The 16,710-nt window shown below is 33.4% G+C and overlaps 3 protein-coding genes across 5 annotated transcripts; all 3 read right to left on the bottom strand.

Annotated features, from left to right (window-relative positions):
- Positions 1-42: 42 nt before the first annotated feature.
- Positions 43-1,497, bottom strand: LOC127063855 (homeobox protein 2-like). The gene is made up of 3 exons (XM_050994124.1): positions 635-1,497; positions 268-528; positions 43-187 (listed from the first exon to the last, which is right to left on the bottom strand). Exons 1-3 carry the CDS (start codon positions 1,204-1,206, stop codon positions 43-45), a joined length of 978 nt encoding a protein of 325 aa, XP_050850081.1. The 5' UTR covers positions 1,207-1,497.
- Positions 1,498-1,630: 133 nt separating this feature from the next.
- Positions 1,631-11,598, bottom strand: LOC127063849 (ubinuclein-1). Of its 2 annotated transcripts, XM_050994115.1 has the most exons (12): positions 11,257-11,598; positions 7,834-7,953; positions 7,637-7,738; positions 7,249-7,512; positions 7,000-7,171; positions 6,471-6,906; positions 6,205-6,366; positions 6,000-6,080; positions 5,809-5,844; positions 5,285-5,401; positions 4,966-5,145; positions 1,631-4,187 (listed from the first exon to the last, which is right to left on the bottom strand). In XM_050994115.1, exons 1-12 carry the CDS (start codon positions 11,449-11,451, stop codon positions 2,891-2,893), a joined length of 3,162 nt encoding a protein of 1,053 aa, XP_050850072.1. In that variant the 5' UTR covers positions 11,452-11,598; the 3' UTR covers positions 1,631-2,890. The 2 variants fall into 2 exon arrangements, with proteins under 2 accessions (XP_050850072.1, XP_050850073.1); XM_050994116.1 differs by lacking the exon at positions 5,809-5,844 and having other exon boundaries at positions 11,257-11,597.
- A 241-nt stretch (positions 11,599-11,839) lies between these two features.
- LOC127063850 (germ cell nuclear acidic protein) lies at positions 11,840-16,710 on the bottom strand. Of its 2 annotated transcripts, XM_050994118.1 has the most exons (9): positions 16,188-16,710; positions 15,699-15,919; positions 14,104-15,637; positions 13,793-14,038; positions 13,541-13,716; positions 13,056-13,432; positions 12,860-12,972; positions 12,692-12,799; positions 11,840-12,574 (listed from the first exon to the last, which is right to left on the bottom strand). In XM_050994118.1, exons 2-9 carry the CDS (start codon positions 15,757-15,759, stop codon positions 12,277-12,279), a joined length of 2,913 nt encoding a protein of 970 aa, XP_050850075.1. In that variant the 5' UTR covers positions 15,760-15,919; positions 16,188-16,710; the 3' UTR covers positions 11,840-12,276. The 2 variants fall into 2 exon arrangements, with proteins under 2 accessions (XP_050850075.1, XP_050850074.1); XM_050994117.1 differs by having other exon boundaries at positions 15,699-16,710.

Here is a 16,710-nt window from a genome sequence, read left to right as displayed (position 1 = left end):
AATCTATTTGCAATCACAAAATTAGAATTCTATATTCTAATTTTAATAACGACCATCGTAAGGCAAGTATCTATTCCCAAATCTATTATTTTTGTAATTAATATTGTAATAACGATTGCGATAGGCATTATCGTAATACACATCATCTGGATAATAGGTCCTTCGATTACGATAATTTGGAATGTAACTGCAGTGAAAGAAAAATGAAAATATTTGAACAAGTCGAAATAACATCGAACGTGCATAAAAACCAAGAATTAAAATTACCGATGATTTCTTAAGTATTCGATAAGATATGGATCCTCGGAGTAGTGCCTAGGCTTTGCATCAACGTGATAATTCTGATAAGAATGTGAAGACACATATCCATCATCGTACACGTATGGATAATAGTGATAACCGTAATCTCCAAAATGATCACGATTTTTATCGTAATGTCTTCCTACGTCATCGTGCAGATATTTCCGTCCATCGTCGTATTGCTGATTATTTTGAAACTGATCATAACGTGCGCGGGAATCAACATATCTATAAGAAAAAGTATATCCCTCTATAATAATTGTTCCGATATTAACATTTCAGTAATTTAAAAGGGAAAAAAGAAAAAAAATAAAACAAAAAAAAAGCAGCATACCTCTGACCATTATCATAATTCCCATGTTCTGCTTTGTTTCTTTCCCTAAAAGAAGCATCATGTGCTCCATCCCTGAAACTATCCTGCAAATTGTTCCCATAGGAACCACCGTTTTTGTCAAAAGCCCTATGTCCTTTCTCGTCGTCGCTATCCTCGTAAAAACTCGTCTTATTACCGGACTCGTCTTTACGATAATTATTACTGAAACCAGTATTATGATAGCCCTTTTTGTAATAGCCAGTACCGTGTCTATGATAAGAATTGTCGGACTCGTTCGAAATTTCAGTATGACCCGAAGAATGTCGATCCTTGTCGAATCCTTCTCGTGCATTATCCTGCTCATCATAACGAGCCGCGTTCTCTTTTCGTTGGTGATTCGTCGACAAGTCTTTATCGTATAAAGATCTATCCTGATTACCATATCGTTCTTTATTAAAATTAACGCGCTCCAATTTGCCCTTTTCTAAACTAGAACCGGATAATAATGAATCACTTATACCACCTGGCTCATAATAAAAGCAAACGCAATACCGAACGAAGATTAACAACAGAACATTCCGTACGAATATCATTTTTCGATTGAATTTGTTAAATTCTGAAAGTTCTAATCGTTTAACTGGCTAAGACTGACTTTCGTACGTTTCGTGAATCGACTTTTGTACGCGAATCGACGACCTTGGCCAACCGACGAAACGAAATATATCCTGCAAATAGATCAAGGAATGTTAGAAAAAATTCAATGGATTAAATTGTCCTTTGGCATTCGCTAAAATTCTTCGTCGTAATTCGTTACGAATCAATTAAGTCGATCCGGAGGATCTACGCCGAATTAAAATTTGTCATCGACGATGAAACGTCTCGACGTTTCGAATTTTCTAAAATACCTTACCATTATCTTCTTTTTATCTAAAAGTAGCATAAATAAAGTGCCTGCAGAGAAGTTAATTCATGCGAATCGTATAGATAAAGGAGAGGGCAGAGAGTCGTATATAGATGTTGTAAAAAATATTCAAAACTTATATTTGAAGTCGTCTTAGTAAAAATTCTCAATGCAGAATTGTACAAGACGCTTAAACGTACTGTAAGTATCATATTGTTAAAATGGGAGGGGAGGGGAGGATGTATCACGTAAGATACATTTACTAATTATCATTTTTACGTGTTCCAAAAATACTCTAACTCGTTCGCTCTTTCATACTCATTCTCTCTTTCTTATCCTCCTCCTCTGTCCTAAATACTAAACTCACACATTGGTTCCTCGCATACATTGCTCGCTATTAAATCTATCATTCGATCTAACTGCACACGAAGCTGCACCGTTTATCTATCAGGGAAGCGTTTCCAAATTCTTGCATTAGACTTTATTCACAAGCCGATAACGATCACGTTACTCACTCTGACGTTTGAACTCTCGTAATCTGTATTTTAAATGATTCAGAAGGCAACATGAATTTAGGCAGAGAGTATATATAAAAAATATATAAATCTAACCGATTCCTTTTTTTCAGCACACTGCATTGCGATGCGATGGTAATGATGACAGCTCGTGTGCAAAAAGGAACAACATTCGAAACTTTTCTTTTCGCTTTGTGACTTAGGGTGGCCAGAGGATTCGTATTATTATAGAAAGCATTGATAGTCCTAATTCTGATACCCTACCCCTCCCGCAACACGGCAGTTATAAAAACAAAAATCTCACGTTTCATTTCACAACGACAATTAAATGACGTATATTATAAAATCGCGGTTTCCAATACCGACTTTTAGGGACTCACTTGAGAATCATACAATACTACATTGAAGTGACGAAATAAAATATTATTAAAAGGGAATATGGTATTCTTAGCCACCCCATTCACGGCGACGATTGGACGCTAACTTATTTACACATACTTAATAGATTATAATAAATTCATAATTTATACTTATTCTGTACAGGTATGTCTGACGTTATTCTTAACGAATCAATGTATTTACACAATTTTTCGGCTTTCCTCAAATGCTTAAAAATTTGTATATGATGCAATACAATGAGATATCAGCCGTAAAAACTCTCATTCTACTTTTTCGACCGTCGACGATAAACGACGCTAGCAATAATGGAAGAAGTTTCGAAGAATCACATTTGACCATTTTCATTTTCCTCGACAAATGCCCTTTCACGAGTCCATTCTTCTTTGTTTCCGGTTATTATCACCCTATCCATTATAATCATCATCTAAAATACCGCTCTACCAGCGTTAATAATGTCTGTCTTTACCACTGTGCTTCTTCCTTCGGTCGCAATTTATCTTCCTTTTTAAGGTACAACCGTTGATACTCTTCTTGGTAAGTGACATACTGTACACTTGACTTGTTGGGTTTCTGAATGCCACACGCGTTAACCGGCGAATGGCTAGGCGAACAATTCATTTCTTGCAATTCTTGTAATTCTTTTAACGACCTCATTACCATTTGAACGTCCTTTTCCTGCTCCGTTGGTACCATACTTCCTATGGACTCATCTATAACATGTCCGCTATCTTTTCTTTTATCTGTAATCGCCCTCGTAGAAGCATCATCGTTGATTATTTGACTTAAGAAGTTCGTGGCGGCAACGGTCTCCTCGATTTGTCTTTGTTCCTGTTCTTCCTTCGAAAGAGAAGTTTGCTGTGGAAGCGAGACTATTTCCGAATGTATAGGTCCTATTTGTTGTGGTTCCATTATTTTCTGATCTTTTCTCCGTTTCTTCGTGTCTTGTGACTTGTGCTTATTTTCCATACACCTTTCACGTCTCTTATCTCTCTTCTCTGTTTTATTCGTCAGTTCTAGATCTTTATCTTCTAATCTTTTATCATTTTTAATCTCCGTGTTATCTTGTAGTATTCTATGCTTTAAAGAAACGGGTTTCGAGTGTGGCGAAGTTTGACTTGTTGTTAATGAATAGTTTGAATGTTGTGTAGTTGGATACGAAGTCTCTTGTCTGTGTGCAGATCCGTGACCACTTTGTGGGACTTCGTTGGTATTAGACAATATATTGGAAGGTTCTGGATAGGCCGTAATAGAGACTACATCCTTTTTAACTTCGTTCGTCTTCCCAGGTATTTTATGATAGTCATTGACAGGCGTAATGGAAAGAGAACTATTCGCTAAATCCATGAGATTAAACTTTTCCATGTGACTTTTTACCGGTTTTTGTGCCATTAATTGTGCCGTTGGTACAACAGATATTTTTCCGACGGTAGAATTGGAAATGATATTCGATGAAGCTTCATACTGCTGACTTGCATTACCATTGTCTTTGTTCTTTTCTTTTTGCTTAGAACTTTGTTGCTTCTTTTCAGCATTATTATCGTTTGACTTTAATGCCCCCACATTTGTGACGTTTATGGAATTTTCAGAAACGTTTAGAATCTTAGCGACACTCGTAGGAGTTTTCTCCCGTTCTTGAGTTGGAGCATTATTACTGCTTGTCGCATCAAGCCTCCCAGTAGAATTGCAAATTGTATTTGCGGAAGAAGAAAGATTATTTGCACTGACAACATCTTTCAACTTTTTCGCTTTCCTCTTAATTCTAAAATCAGAAATATAAAATAATGATGTTATATATATATCTATACATATATCTGCCGAGATCCTTAAATATATAGCAGTATTAATGTACATACAATAGTTATAATATATACAGACTATGCAAAAATCGATGTTATAGTAGGTAAAACAGAAAGGAGGTAGGTTTGATTCAATTGAGATAAAAATATTAAATAAATAAAGTGAGAAGTTTAATGATAAATAGTAAAACAATGCAAAATCACACAAAGAATACAAAAAGAAAAACGAACATTCCAAATCAATATGTACAAAAAAAAAATGAGCAGAAAATGACAAATTAAGGCCCATTATTATATCATTCTACAATTATTTGTCTACAAATGTATTAGAAATATTAAACTTGTGATTGTCAAGCTTTCATTTTTACTAGAGCTCCAATATTGAGTTTTATCCGAGAAGTAGAAATCGTAATTCTAATCCAACATAATCACCTCCCTAAAACATACAATGACCAGAAAATAGAACTACCATCTAACTACCTGATGATAGATGTAGACTGGCGTTTCAGGCGTGGATCTGCTGACCGCGATTTGCAAAAAAATGAGTTAAACTGATCTTGACGTAGAGTCAATAATCTTGATTATGAGACATGCAGAAATATTTCTTTCACCTTGGAGAAAGTAGAAAAGCTGAACAGAATCAACCCATGCTTAAAGCGAAGCGTGGAAAATAAAATCCCTTATAAGATTAAAGTAGGAGTAAGGGAAATGACGTCGCATGTATCACGTAATTATACTTACGTAGGTTCGACAGGATTTGAATACTTCAACAAAGTTTGTAAGCGTACGTATCCAGGTGGCCATAATGGTAACACTTTTGTATCCATAAATGTCGCTACAAAGGATTCCATACTTTCTTTTCTAGGTCTTAAAATTTTAAAGTATTGTCTTCTCGCATTCGCAATTTCATATACTAATTTCCTGTAAAGAGTCGACACGTATTTTTAATTATATTAAAAGAAATATATATATATATATATATATATATATATATATATTGTATATTTGGATATATTACATATATCCAAAATATTCAATAATGAAAACAGGAGTTACATACTTCGTCTCATCCGTCCAAGGAAACCGTTTTTTCGGAATTTTAGATTTGTCTGCGCTTTTACATGAACCCTCCTCTTCATCAGAACTTTCAGCAGCAGCAGGCGAACCTTCAAATCCCCTGGAAACCAATCACAAATTATAGTTAAGGAAAACGACTGAGAAAAAGGATTTTGGTATTGCGATGATAAAGAATAATGAAACGTATTTGTTTAATGTTAAACGCGTTATTTGACATAAAAAATGATGCCAGTGAAAAACTAAATATTGATACTGATGATAAAAAGCCCCGAATTGTCTTCTGCTATCTCAAAAATAAGTAATCTTTGTATAGAACATGTATAGGAAATGTACACATCGAATGTCAGGTTTGAAAGCTTTCATTGTAATTGAGATAGCAGATGTATATAAGCATGATAAGATTAAGGGAAAAAGATGAAGGCAGAAGAAATGAGGGGGACGACAAAGAGAAAGAGAAATTGGACAGGCAAGAATAGAAAGGGTTTCCTCTTACGAGGGGCACCTTACCAACAGTACCGATATATCTCCCAGTATAATTGAGGACTGAGAAATAGAAAAGTACAATGAGTTCCAATTTAATATCCTATACAACCTAAAGTATTAACTCTACTTTATTTTCGAAATGTGTCTTCTGTACAGCTACAAACTTAAACAATTTTGTACAAAAAATCAAGGATTTAATTTGATAAGATACTTACTTTTCATCCGCAACCTTCTGACTTTCCTTGATGTATGCATCCATAACCGATGGCATTATATTATCAATGATAGCTTTTAACCTGAAACACCACCAAACTTTGCCAGCAATTGAAGTTTACAAATTTATAAACGATACAAAATCAAATATATATACATATATATTACTTGTTCATTTTTTCTATCATAATAAAACAAACATTTTACCTTTGCATTGGTTCCTTAACCCTATATTCAGCGTCTTGTAAATAGAGTTTCTTAGCTCTATTAAGAAGAGTTATTTTACTACAAGGTAGAAATCGTGCGAGATGTCCATACGTCTGAGGTCTTGCACTCGCAGAATTCAATGTCCTTAATTTTTTCTCTAAACTATATGAAATAAAAGATTGAAATATAATAAAATATTCTTCCTTTTCTCGAAACAACGTTAAAATTTTATAATATCATAAATCCACGTTATAAAAGAAAGTTACCTAAATAAAGCAGCGTTGACCGATGGATTGAAAAATTTGCTTTTACCCTCTTTACTATTTTCTGCGTGTACCTTCAATTTGTTAACAATTTCCTTGATATCTTCAGGAAGGCCATCCGGTAATGGTGCTTCTTCTTTATCGATATCATCGCATTCCGATTCTGTACCAAGAGCACCTCGAGATTTTCCAGAATCTGTAGTGTCTCGGCTCGACTCGTCTTCGACTCTAGCTGCATTAACAACGCTTTCTATAGCATCGTCGATATTACTGTCTTTACCAGAAAGTTTCTTTAAATCTATTTTCTTTGCATCACAGCCATTACTACTGGTGGATGATTTCTTTTCAAATTTTTTAATATCAAATTTTTTCTCAGTCGTAGTTCTATTCTTTTGCAAGTCTTTTTCAGGCTTTTTCTTTTCCTCTTGATCTTCCGACGCTTTAACGAAAGGGAAAACGCGATTCAAATTTAAATTCTAACATATGTTATAAAACAGAATAAATATGTATTTAACACGCGTCTATTTAATACCTGTACCACCCTCAGCATCTGTCGTTTCTCCTTTTTCTTTCCGCCTTTCCGCATCCTGTTGACAATTCGAACGTTGATCTTGAGACTGATGATTTTGCGGCTTCTTTTTCTTCTTCTTAATTACATTTTCGTGGTTGGATTTTTTATCTCCATTTTCATCGACTTTCTGCTTCTTCATGGATGAAAATAATCGTAATAAAAAAAATTCAATGAATAAGAAATATACAGCACATCAAATATTTAAATTACTTTTCTCGGTTGATCTGACATGTCTTCCACTTCATCATCTTCCGACGAACTAAGATTTCTTTTATCTGCCCTCTTTGGACTATCCACGTCTTCTGTTTCTTCTTCGCTGCTATCGCTACTTTCATCTTCATCATTGTTACTTTTATTATTGTTGTTATTGTGAACTAAGGAATGCCTTTCAGCAGCTTTAAATTCAAGGGCTCCACAATTTATGTAGAAACCCCCATGAGCTGTGGTCATCTCTTCTGGCACAATCTCATCGTACTGGAAAACGATTAACGATGAATAGAATGGAAGACAAAAACAAAAAAAAAATAAAATAAAAAAAAAACAAATTAAATAAGCAAATTTCGAATGAAAAATAAATGATACAAAATATATCACTCACAGCATCCGTATTGTCAATGAAGGAATCGTTCTCATCGTATCCCGCGCCCAAATCCACATAATCATCATATTTATGTCTTTTTTTCCCCAAAGTAGCCGTACCCTAAAACAACATGAAATATTAACATAATTCAATATTTTAATCGTTAATTTTTTTCATTCACACAATCTCTCTAGCGAACTTCTTTATATACATACATATTTAGCCTCGAATCTCCTCGCCATATCTTTAAGTTTATCTTCGTCATCCTCGTCGAAGGGATCCAGCCCATTCGTCGCATTCTCATCTCCTCTTTTTTGTTCTTTTCTGCGCTTTTTCTGTGTGAACATAAATAAAAATCGATCGATATTTCACGTTAAATATTTCTCATTAAAATTATCACAGCACTGTGAGCAAGTAGGACACGATAGCATCTATATATACACATATATACATGCATAAATCATACATACATACATACATACATATATTCATGTATGTATCCATGTATAAACATATATATCCGTAGTACTTCAAATATTAATCCAATATTAATTCCTAACACAAAATATAATAATTAAAACAATAATTCATATCGCAGGATTATTATCGGCAAAAGCGATAAGATAAAAGGACGAAACTTATGTTATACGCATTAGACAACACCGTCTTCAAAAATATTTCACACGGTCAAGGAAGGAAGAAAGAAAGGAAGGAAGGAAGAAAACGATAAGATAAAACTTTGAAACGATGCGAGAAACGTTCTGCAATACCAGGAGAACACGTTACAGGTGAAACGCGAGCTACGATACAGTGGTTCTCTGCTCTATGCGAAACGTGCCACCTCCTTTTTCATTCTGCTCTCCTAATACGGGGACGCTACATCGAGTGACCGTTTCAGCGATAATATTATTATCAACAGGTTAAAAACCCAACGTGACAGTAACAAAAGAAAAGAATAGACAAATTTAACAATAACATGGTGGAAAATATATATGGAGTAACAATAAAAAAAAAATAAAAAAAAGAGAAGAGACAATGCATACTACTTTATCCTTTCCCTTTTTAGATTTTTTGCTTCTGTTGCACTTTATCGCTGGTATTAAAAATCCGTATTAAAAACGCATCGTGTATTTCGAAATAATACAATGCTTTTCTCTCTATGCAGATTTTCCAAGAATTACGAAGAGTGCGTATGGAAGAAAAAAACAACGAACAAAAAGAAAAAGAAAAAGAAAAAAAAGGAAAGTATTTCACTTTTCTTTCGCGAAATACAATATTATTGGTTGCTCAAGAAAAGATAGGGTAAATGGCCTATAGGAACATCAGGAATTTCAAAAATCCATGTTGCGTGGTGAAGAGCTTGGTGAAGAAGGCGCGAAAGCAAAAAATAGAGGAGAGAAGAGAAAAGGGAGAAAGAGAAAGAGAGAGAAAGAGAGAAGACGAGCAAGATCCGTAGGGCAGCTTGCGAAAGGATACTAACCACTATGCGGTGGTGAATCGATAACTATCAACGACAAAAGACTACTCTCTCTCTTTCTCTTTCTCCTCTCCTCTCCTCTCGATTATAAGTATACGCTGTGGGACTTTTATACACTATGGTATACAGATGCAACGTTGAAAGAATGATCGACCGACGTGGCGGGAAAGAGAGGTAAAAGCGGGGAATGTAATTCATCCCCACCATCGCGATTAGCCTTGTATTTGAAAAAAAAAAAAGAAAGAAAGAAAAAATCTATGGTATATCGTGATAGTAGCTTGGTAAGACTCACGGTCTTCATTTTCTTATGGAATTATGACCGTAACATGCATGAATCATTAGATACCGTTACTAAAGCTTATTTGATTGTTGTTGCAAATAAAATGAAAGGATGGAAGAGAGAAAGATATATATATATATATATATACACACACACATATATATATAGAGAGGAAGATAAACCTGCCTATTCGGCGTATAATGGAGAACACACGAAGTCTTTATTAGCTTTTTAAAAACTCTTAAAAAAAAAAAAAAGAAAAAAGAAAAAAGAAAACGTCGCGAAGAACACAGAGAGCATCGTTCGATCAAACATATACATGCATGACAGGAGGAGCTGCCACATATATTGTCTCGTGCAACGACGACACGTATGAAAAGAGAAAGAGAAAGAAGAAAGGGAAAAGAGAGAGGAAGAGAGAAAAAAGAGAGAGAGAGAGAGAGAGAGAGAGAGAGAGAGAGAGAGAGAGAGAGAGAAAAAGAGAGGTAGGGAGAGAGAAACAAATTATCGTAAAACATATGTATTTATACGTCAATCTCGTGCGCACATTCTCGTGTAAATTCATAACGGAAACGACAATACTCATTCGTGGCAATATTTCGAGGAAGAAAGAATTTGTCGTCTTTTCGAGACGAGAAATTGGTTGGTTGGTGTGCGTGTGTGTGCGCGCGAGCGGACGGGTGAGCACGCGCGCGTCCACCCGCGACAGCGTACACGTATACGTCTACGAAGAATTCGATGTGAAGGGGTGAAGGGCGATAGAAAAAAATGAATAGAAAGATTAGAGAAGGGGTTGCGAAAGCCGAAAAGCTATGCACGAAAGCATGACATATGTCTGGAGAGGTCAAGCCATGTTCCTATACGTGCGCTCTCGATACGTGTCGACGATCACGAGTTTCCAGCGCAGCGCAGTAGAAAAAGAAAGAGAGAGTGTTGTGTGTGTGTATGAATATGTCTGTGATTCGACATGTGTATATATGTTGTGTGTATGTGAGAGAGAGAGAGAGAGAGAGAGAGAGAGAGAGAGAGAGAGAAATACATGGGCAAAGAGGAGGGGGACACGGTTGTCTAGGAGTATTATGCGATATAATTCGAAAAAGAAAGGCGATTTTCATAGTAGATAACGAGAAGCATGGCGTTTATCGAGAAATGTTACATGTATGTAACATTAGAGATAAATACGTGGCGTACGCGATATTTTCTAATGGTCGTGTCGATAGAAAGTATTATAAAAAGGAATTGCAATGTCGGCTCGAAACGATGTATTCGCCTTGCCTCCTAAGTTAGTAACTAAAATGGATGATTTCGTAGTGATGTCGAGTTAAGGAAGAATCGTATATTCTGATTTCTGTTTGCGTTAGAAATAATGTTAAATGTACGGTTGATGTTTAAGATCTAACCGTTATTTTCTTTTTCTTCGATAAACAATCGCTAGAATAGGTCACAGTAAAATCTAGAAAAGTTCCTACGAAATGTCGGAGGAGAATCGATCAGTTCTCTCTTTTCTCGTAGTTGAGAGACAGGATACTGACCAAAGGAGGAAACGTCACGAGGAATCGAGAGAGAGAGAACGGTGTACGGTAGAGATCTCACGAGGCAACAAGGACGCGTGACAGTCGTGTTTCGAGAGCGTTGCATGTCGATATGCATCTGGCATCGTCGTGCGTCGCCCTCGACGACGCGAAACCATTAGTATTTTTGCACTTTCTTCTCAAAGTCGTAAAGAGAGACAGAGAAAGAGACAGAGAAGTGCGGCCGGTAAGTCGTGCCCTTATCGAGGCACGCGGTCGAGAACATTTCTCTTATTTGGATCTCGGTCTCTGTTTTTCCTCGTTAGACGTTTTACGAAAAAAGATAAAGAGAAAAGGAAGATGGACTGACCTCGGCTGCTTTGAGAAGCTGCGCGTAGTTGAACTCGGGGCATGCCTTCTCGTTCGACTCTGGCAGAGTGAGCGTAAAACGGAAGGAGGGCGCAAGCTGTTTGCCCTTCTCACCCTTTTTCTCCTTCTTCGCGGCGTGGCCCAGGGACTCCGGAAACTCCAGGGTTTGCAGGGGTACCCGTTTAACCTCTGACATTCCTACATTTGCACCGAGCTCGATTGCGAATCACGGGAAACACTGCGTTGGCCGCGGCGACAACATGGTCCCTTTCTCTTCTTAAACACTACACCGACACCGCCACTCGCACGTCGCCATCTTCGGCACGACTGTTTTTAGAGTGCGCTGCTGACGCCGCTGCTCCTATTATTGCCGCCGTCGCCGCCACTATCGTATGCGCGCGCATTACCATATTAATGCGACCATGGCGCCACCCCCACTTATTTTAAATATCCTTATTCTTTTTTTTCGCTTTATTTATATCGTTTTTTCCCTATACTTTTTTAATAAGTAATATATCAACGATATAATAAAATAATTAATTATAAAAGATTAATTATAAATAATTTTACTTGACAACGATTTGATAACGAAAATAATTGGTCCATTATGCTTGCAAGTACTTTAATGCATTTTAATGCGGATATGCATGAATCGTAAGATTTTATAAATTTTTGATTGGTTCAAATGAAACATTTGCTTTATATCGTCATTGGTGATAAAATATATCTTAAATGTTTAGATAAATAAAATTTGCAATAAAGGACCTTAATATATATTTTCTTTTTATAATATAACAATCTTACGTATTCTTTATTATGATATTTTCTTATAAGTTTATAAACAATGATTGCGTTTTAATTCTTATGTAAAAAACATGTGTCTTTATGTACTATGATCTAGTTCATTTTTGTATATATAACTTAACATATCTCACATTGTCGTGCCTGCAATAGTAAGATTAGATACGTGATTATGATATACATAATTTCACATAAGATTTTCTACAGAAAGAATATACATTCAATCGGATGAATCTTTGTTATTATCAACATTATTATCATCTTTCTTTGCTATTTTAATTGCTGAAAACTGTTGCCCTAAAAGTTTCATCACCTCTGCATGTTTTAAGTTCTTGTCCTTTTTCACAGAATTATAATTTTCTTTTACATAAAGTGCAAATGCAGATGGTTCTCTTTTTGGCGTTTGCATTTGAACTCTACCAGATTTCGTTGTTCTGTTGATAAGTAACTCAAATTTACCATAACAATGGCCACATCGTTTCTTTTCAATATCTAAAGACTTTGAATGTCGTCCAATACTAAAATTAATTGTAATAGCATAATAATTAATCAGATTACTTATTAATAACTAATTAATAATTAATAGAAAAAGAGGTAAACAATAAATCATGCAACAATATTATTAATATTTTTACCTGTATCCACATTCGATACATCTATATGTGAATTTTGTTTTAATTTTATAATCATGGCAACGACGAATGGGAGGAAGTTCAGGAAATGCTCTCAAGGCCTTATTAGCCCTATATAAATTATAATAAAATAAATAACATGTATAGAAAACAATTTATTCTAATGCTTACCATGCTGTCCAGAAAGGTCCATGACCATCTGACACGTCATTTATTAGCCAAGCAGCAGCATGGCACATTTCATGAATTAAGGTATCTCTTAATCTATCAGGTGTATCTAAAACCTGTATAAAATTCGAATGAATTACTTACTAGAATTAATGAAAAATGTTTATGCATGTGAAGTTACAATATATTTAAAGCATACTTTAGTTGATAGTACTATTCTTGAAGATCTGAGAATGCCTCCAAGAGGTTTCACAGATTTTTTATTATAACAATATCCAGCTGTTCCTCTCATACGAATATTCCATTCTATTGTCATATCCTCTGGTAACTTTTTATCAAAAATATTTTCATTATATAATTTGTATAAATATTTGCAAAGCTCTTCTTTATTATTTTTATATGAGAGCCTATATTTTTTTGCATTTGGATGAGCACTAATTAGAGGTATTGAATCAGATAAAGAAGCTAAGAAACTTTTATATGTTTCCTTTCTCTTGCTTTCTATGGATGAAAGAAGGTTTCTATTTGTTGTTGTTGTTGTTGTTGTTCTTGAATTCTTTTTTGTTCTATATTTATCTGAAAATTTATTTTATGTTTAATTAAAAATTAGGAGACTTTAAAACCATTGAAAAATTTGTTAAATGCTTTTACAATATCATGTTTACAAATATGTCATTTTAATACCTTTTTTATATACACGTTTTTGAGTAATATCATCACCTGGATCAAATTCACTTGTATCAGAACTATTTTCTTCATTGCTAAATGATAATCTTTTCCTATCTAATACTTTCTGTACTGCAGGTTGACAATTAGTATTATATTCATCTTCTTCATCAGAATCACATATTTGAATAGCTCTATAAAAAAAATTTGGAAATTGTACTTCATATTGTTGCATGAAATTCATAAAAAGTATATAAAAACATATTATACCTTTGAATAGAAGATGATACAGTATTAAGTTTATCAGATACAATATTTGATGCATGTGGATTTGTTAGAGCAGTATAATACAAACTTTCTGATTCATTCTCAGAGGAAGTATCATTAATGAAACTATCTTTTTGCGTAGTATATTTAGTTTGTTTTTTATTTATTAATCTTACTTTCTTATCTGTATTAAATTTATTCTGTTTATCTTCTGCTTTTATTAAATAATGTTCATTTCTTGTAGCTTTTCTGTAACAATAAAAATGATGTTTCTTAATATTATCAGTTATTTCTTGTTTTATTAAAAAACTTACCTTTCTGTTTGTACAGCTCTATCTTTCTTCATAAGAATTTGTTGTTTTTCTATTGGAGTTGAAAGCAATGCACCTGCTTTATCTCTCCATACATTACCATATAACTTATCTAATATATCTGTACATTCCATAACATTCATATTATTAGATTGCTTTGTATCTACATTTTTACATTGATCAGTAGGTTTCTTTTTTTGTAGAATGTTTGAAGATTTAGGAATATTGTCATTAGGTTTGTGTAAAAATTTATGTGGTGTTTTTGGCTTTGATACCGTAGGATTAGTTCTTTTTGTGTCTGATATAATAACATTGTTTTCATTGGTTTTAAATCTCATTTTTCCTCTATTATTTGGAGTTTCATAATCCATCTCCAATCTTTCTAAACTACTGTTTCCAGAACTTATATCATTTTTACTGCTTGCAGGTACATTGCTGAATGAACTATCACTACAAGATCGTGGTGAACTCAACATAAGCCAATCTGAAATTTCTTTTTTTTTTCTTTCAGATAGGCCTTTTATTTGATTATCTATAGGTGTGTCAACAGACTGGTCATATATTTTAGATGAAGTTACTATATTTATTTCAGTACATTGATTCTTAATAATATCAGAATTTGGAGGGATTTCATCTATGATCGTAGCAGGTGGCTTATCAACTTTTTTTATTAAATTATCATTACTTAATAAAGCTGGATGTATTTCATCATCTAAAGTTTCATCAATTACAACATTATTGACTTTTTGTAGTTTTGGAGATTCATAAATAGCTTTTGTCGACTGTATATTTGTTAAGATTTTATTTAGATCACCTTTTGTCAATTGTATACATGTTTTTGATTTTTTAGAATTATTAGTATTACTATTACTACTATTAATATTATAATTAGTCAATTTATTTAATAAATTTAAATTCGAAACAGGAGTATGTATATTTTCTTCCTTTTCCGATGTATCTTGTATTTGTCTGTTCGATTTTTCATTATTATGTTGTACATTTATTAATGTTGAACTAATATATCTATTTTTAGATACATCAGTATTTTTATTGTGTTCAGAACTTGATGTATTACTGTTCTTAGAACTATCATCTGAAGTATAAAATGAATTCTTATCTTGTGAAGTAACTTTATCAATACAATTAGAAAATTTATCATAATGTTTATTTCTCATTGATACATTTTTCCATTTTTCATAAAAATTTTCGTCTTCACTTGAATCATCCGATATTTCTAAAGCATAATTTTTTGATCTTATCACACTTTTATAAGTGTTTTTTGGTATTATAGGGGTTGTAATCTTTTTTTTATTAAAATAATCTAAACTGCAATCAATGCTTGAATCGCTAATGACAATAATATCATCTTTGTTTGTATTTACTTCACTATTATCAGGAAGAATATCTTGAGTATCTTCTATGACAGAATCATCAGAAAGTTTTAAAGAAAAGTCTTGGGATCCAATGATTGGCACTTTTAAAATATCTTTAGTAGTTTTATCAATTCTATTAGATACTTTAGGTAAAATCTGATAACCTGGGATATATAAAATAATCACTATGACTTACAATACATAATATAATTTCATTTTACATACCTTTTCTATATTTCTGTTTATCAACAGAAAGTGAAAAAGAGTCTTCAATAAAATCACTCATATTTTTCTTATTACTTTGTCTACTACACGTGTTTTTATTTCTATATTATAATTACGTAAACATATTTCTTTGAGTATGTATTTACAGATGGTTTTTATGTATTAAAAAATTTATTTAATCTCGAAAAAGGTCAACATTATAAAACAATGAAGCGAATTCACTGAAATAAAAGCATGATATGGAAAAAAACGCTGTATTCTTATTATTTAAATTTAATTCACTTGCCATGCTCCAATTTATATAATAAAGGCAAAATGTTGTGGTAAAATTATATCAAAGAAAAATGATATATTCTTTCAAATTAAAAACACACATAAAACCATAAACACAAATTCAAACGTGTTCGTTATAAGTCATATACAAGGCTGCCAACGTTTAAGAAAATGGAAGAAAATAGTCGATCGACATATTTTATAGTAAGAACCAACCCATTATCCATATCAGTTTAATAATACATTGTATCGATTCTTCTTTGTACATCCTTAAAAGTATTTATTTACAATATTATAACTGAAAATGAAGAAAGGTAGAATCAGTATTACATTATTATTTCCCAAGTTGACAATACAGGGAAGCTAATATCAAGTTTATCCTATGTAGTACTGTGCTAGTTCGATTAAAATTCATAAGATAGAGCGGTCATGAAATTCTAAATCGAAGAAAATAGAGAAACGTCTTATTTTGTATTAAGAACTAATCTGTTTTCCTTATTAATTAAATAATACATTGCAACAATCCTTCTTTGGCAATCCTCACGAGTATTTATGTAGAATATTCTAACAGAGAATGAATAACAGTAACATTAAGTATTGTATTATTATTCCGCAAGAGGGCAGCACAGGACAGCTTATATCACCTTTTCCTAGTGTAGTAATATACTAGTTCGTTTAAACTTCGAGAGATGGCGCAGCTATGAAATCTTGAATCCAAGTAAATTGTCAATCGTCTATT

Source organism: Vespula vulgaris, chromosome 5 (assembly GCF_905475345.1).
Source record: "Vespula vulgaris chromosome 5, iyVesVulg1.1, whole genome shotgun sequence".
Classification (NCBI taxonomy): Eukaryota; Metazoa; Arthropoda; class Insecta; order Hymenoptera; family Vespidae; genus Vespula; species Vespula vulgaris.
The sequence above is the reverse complement of the archived record's forward strand: the minus strand, read 5'-3'. Positions and strand labels throughout refer to the sequence as shown.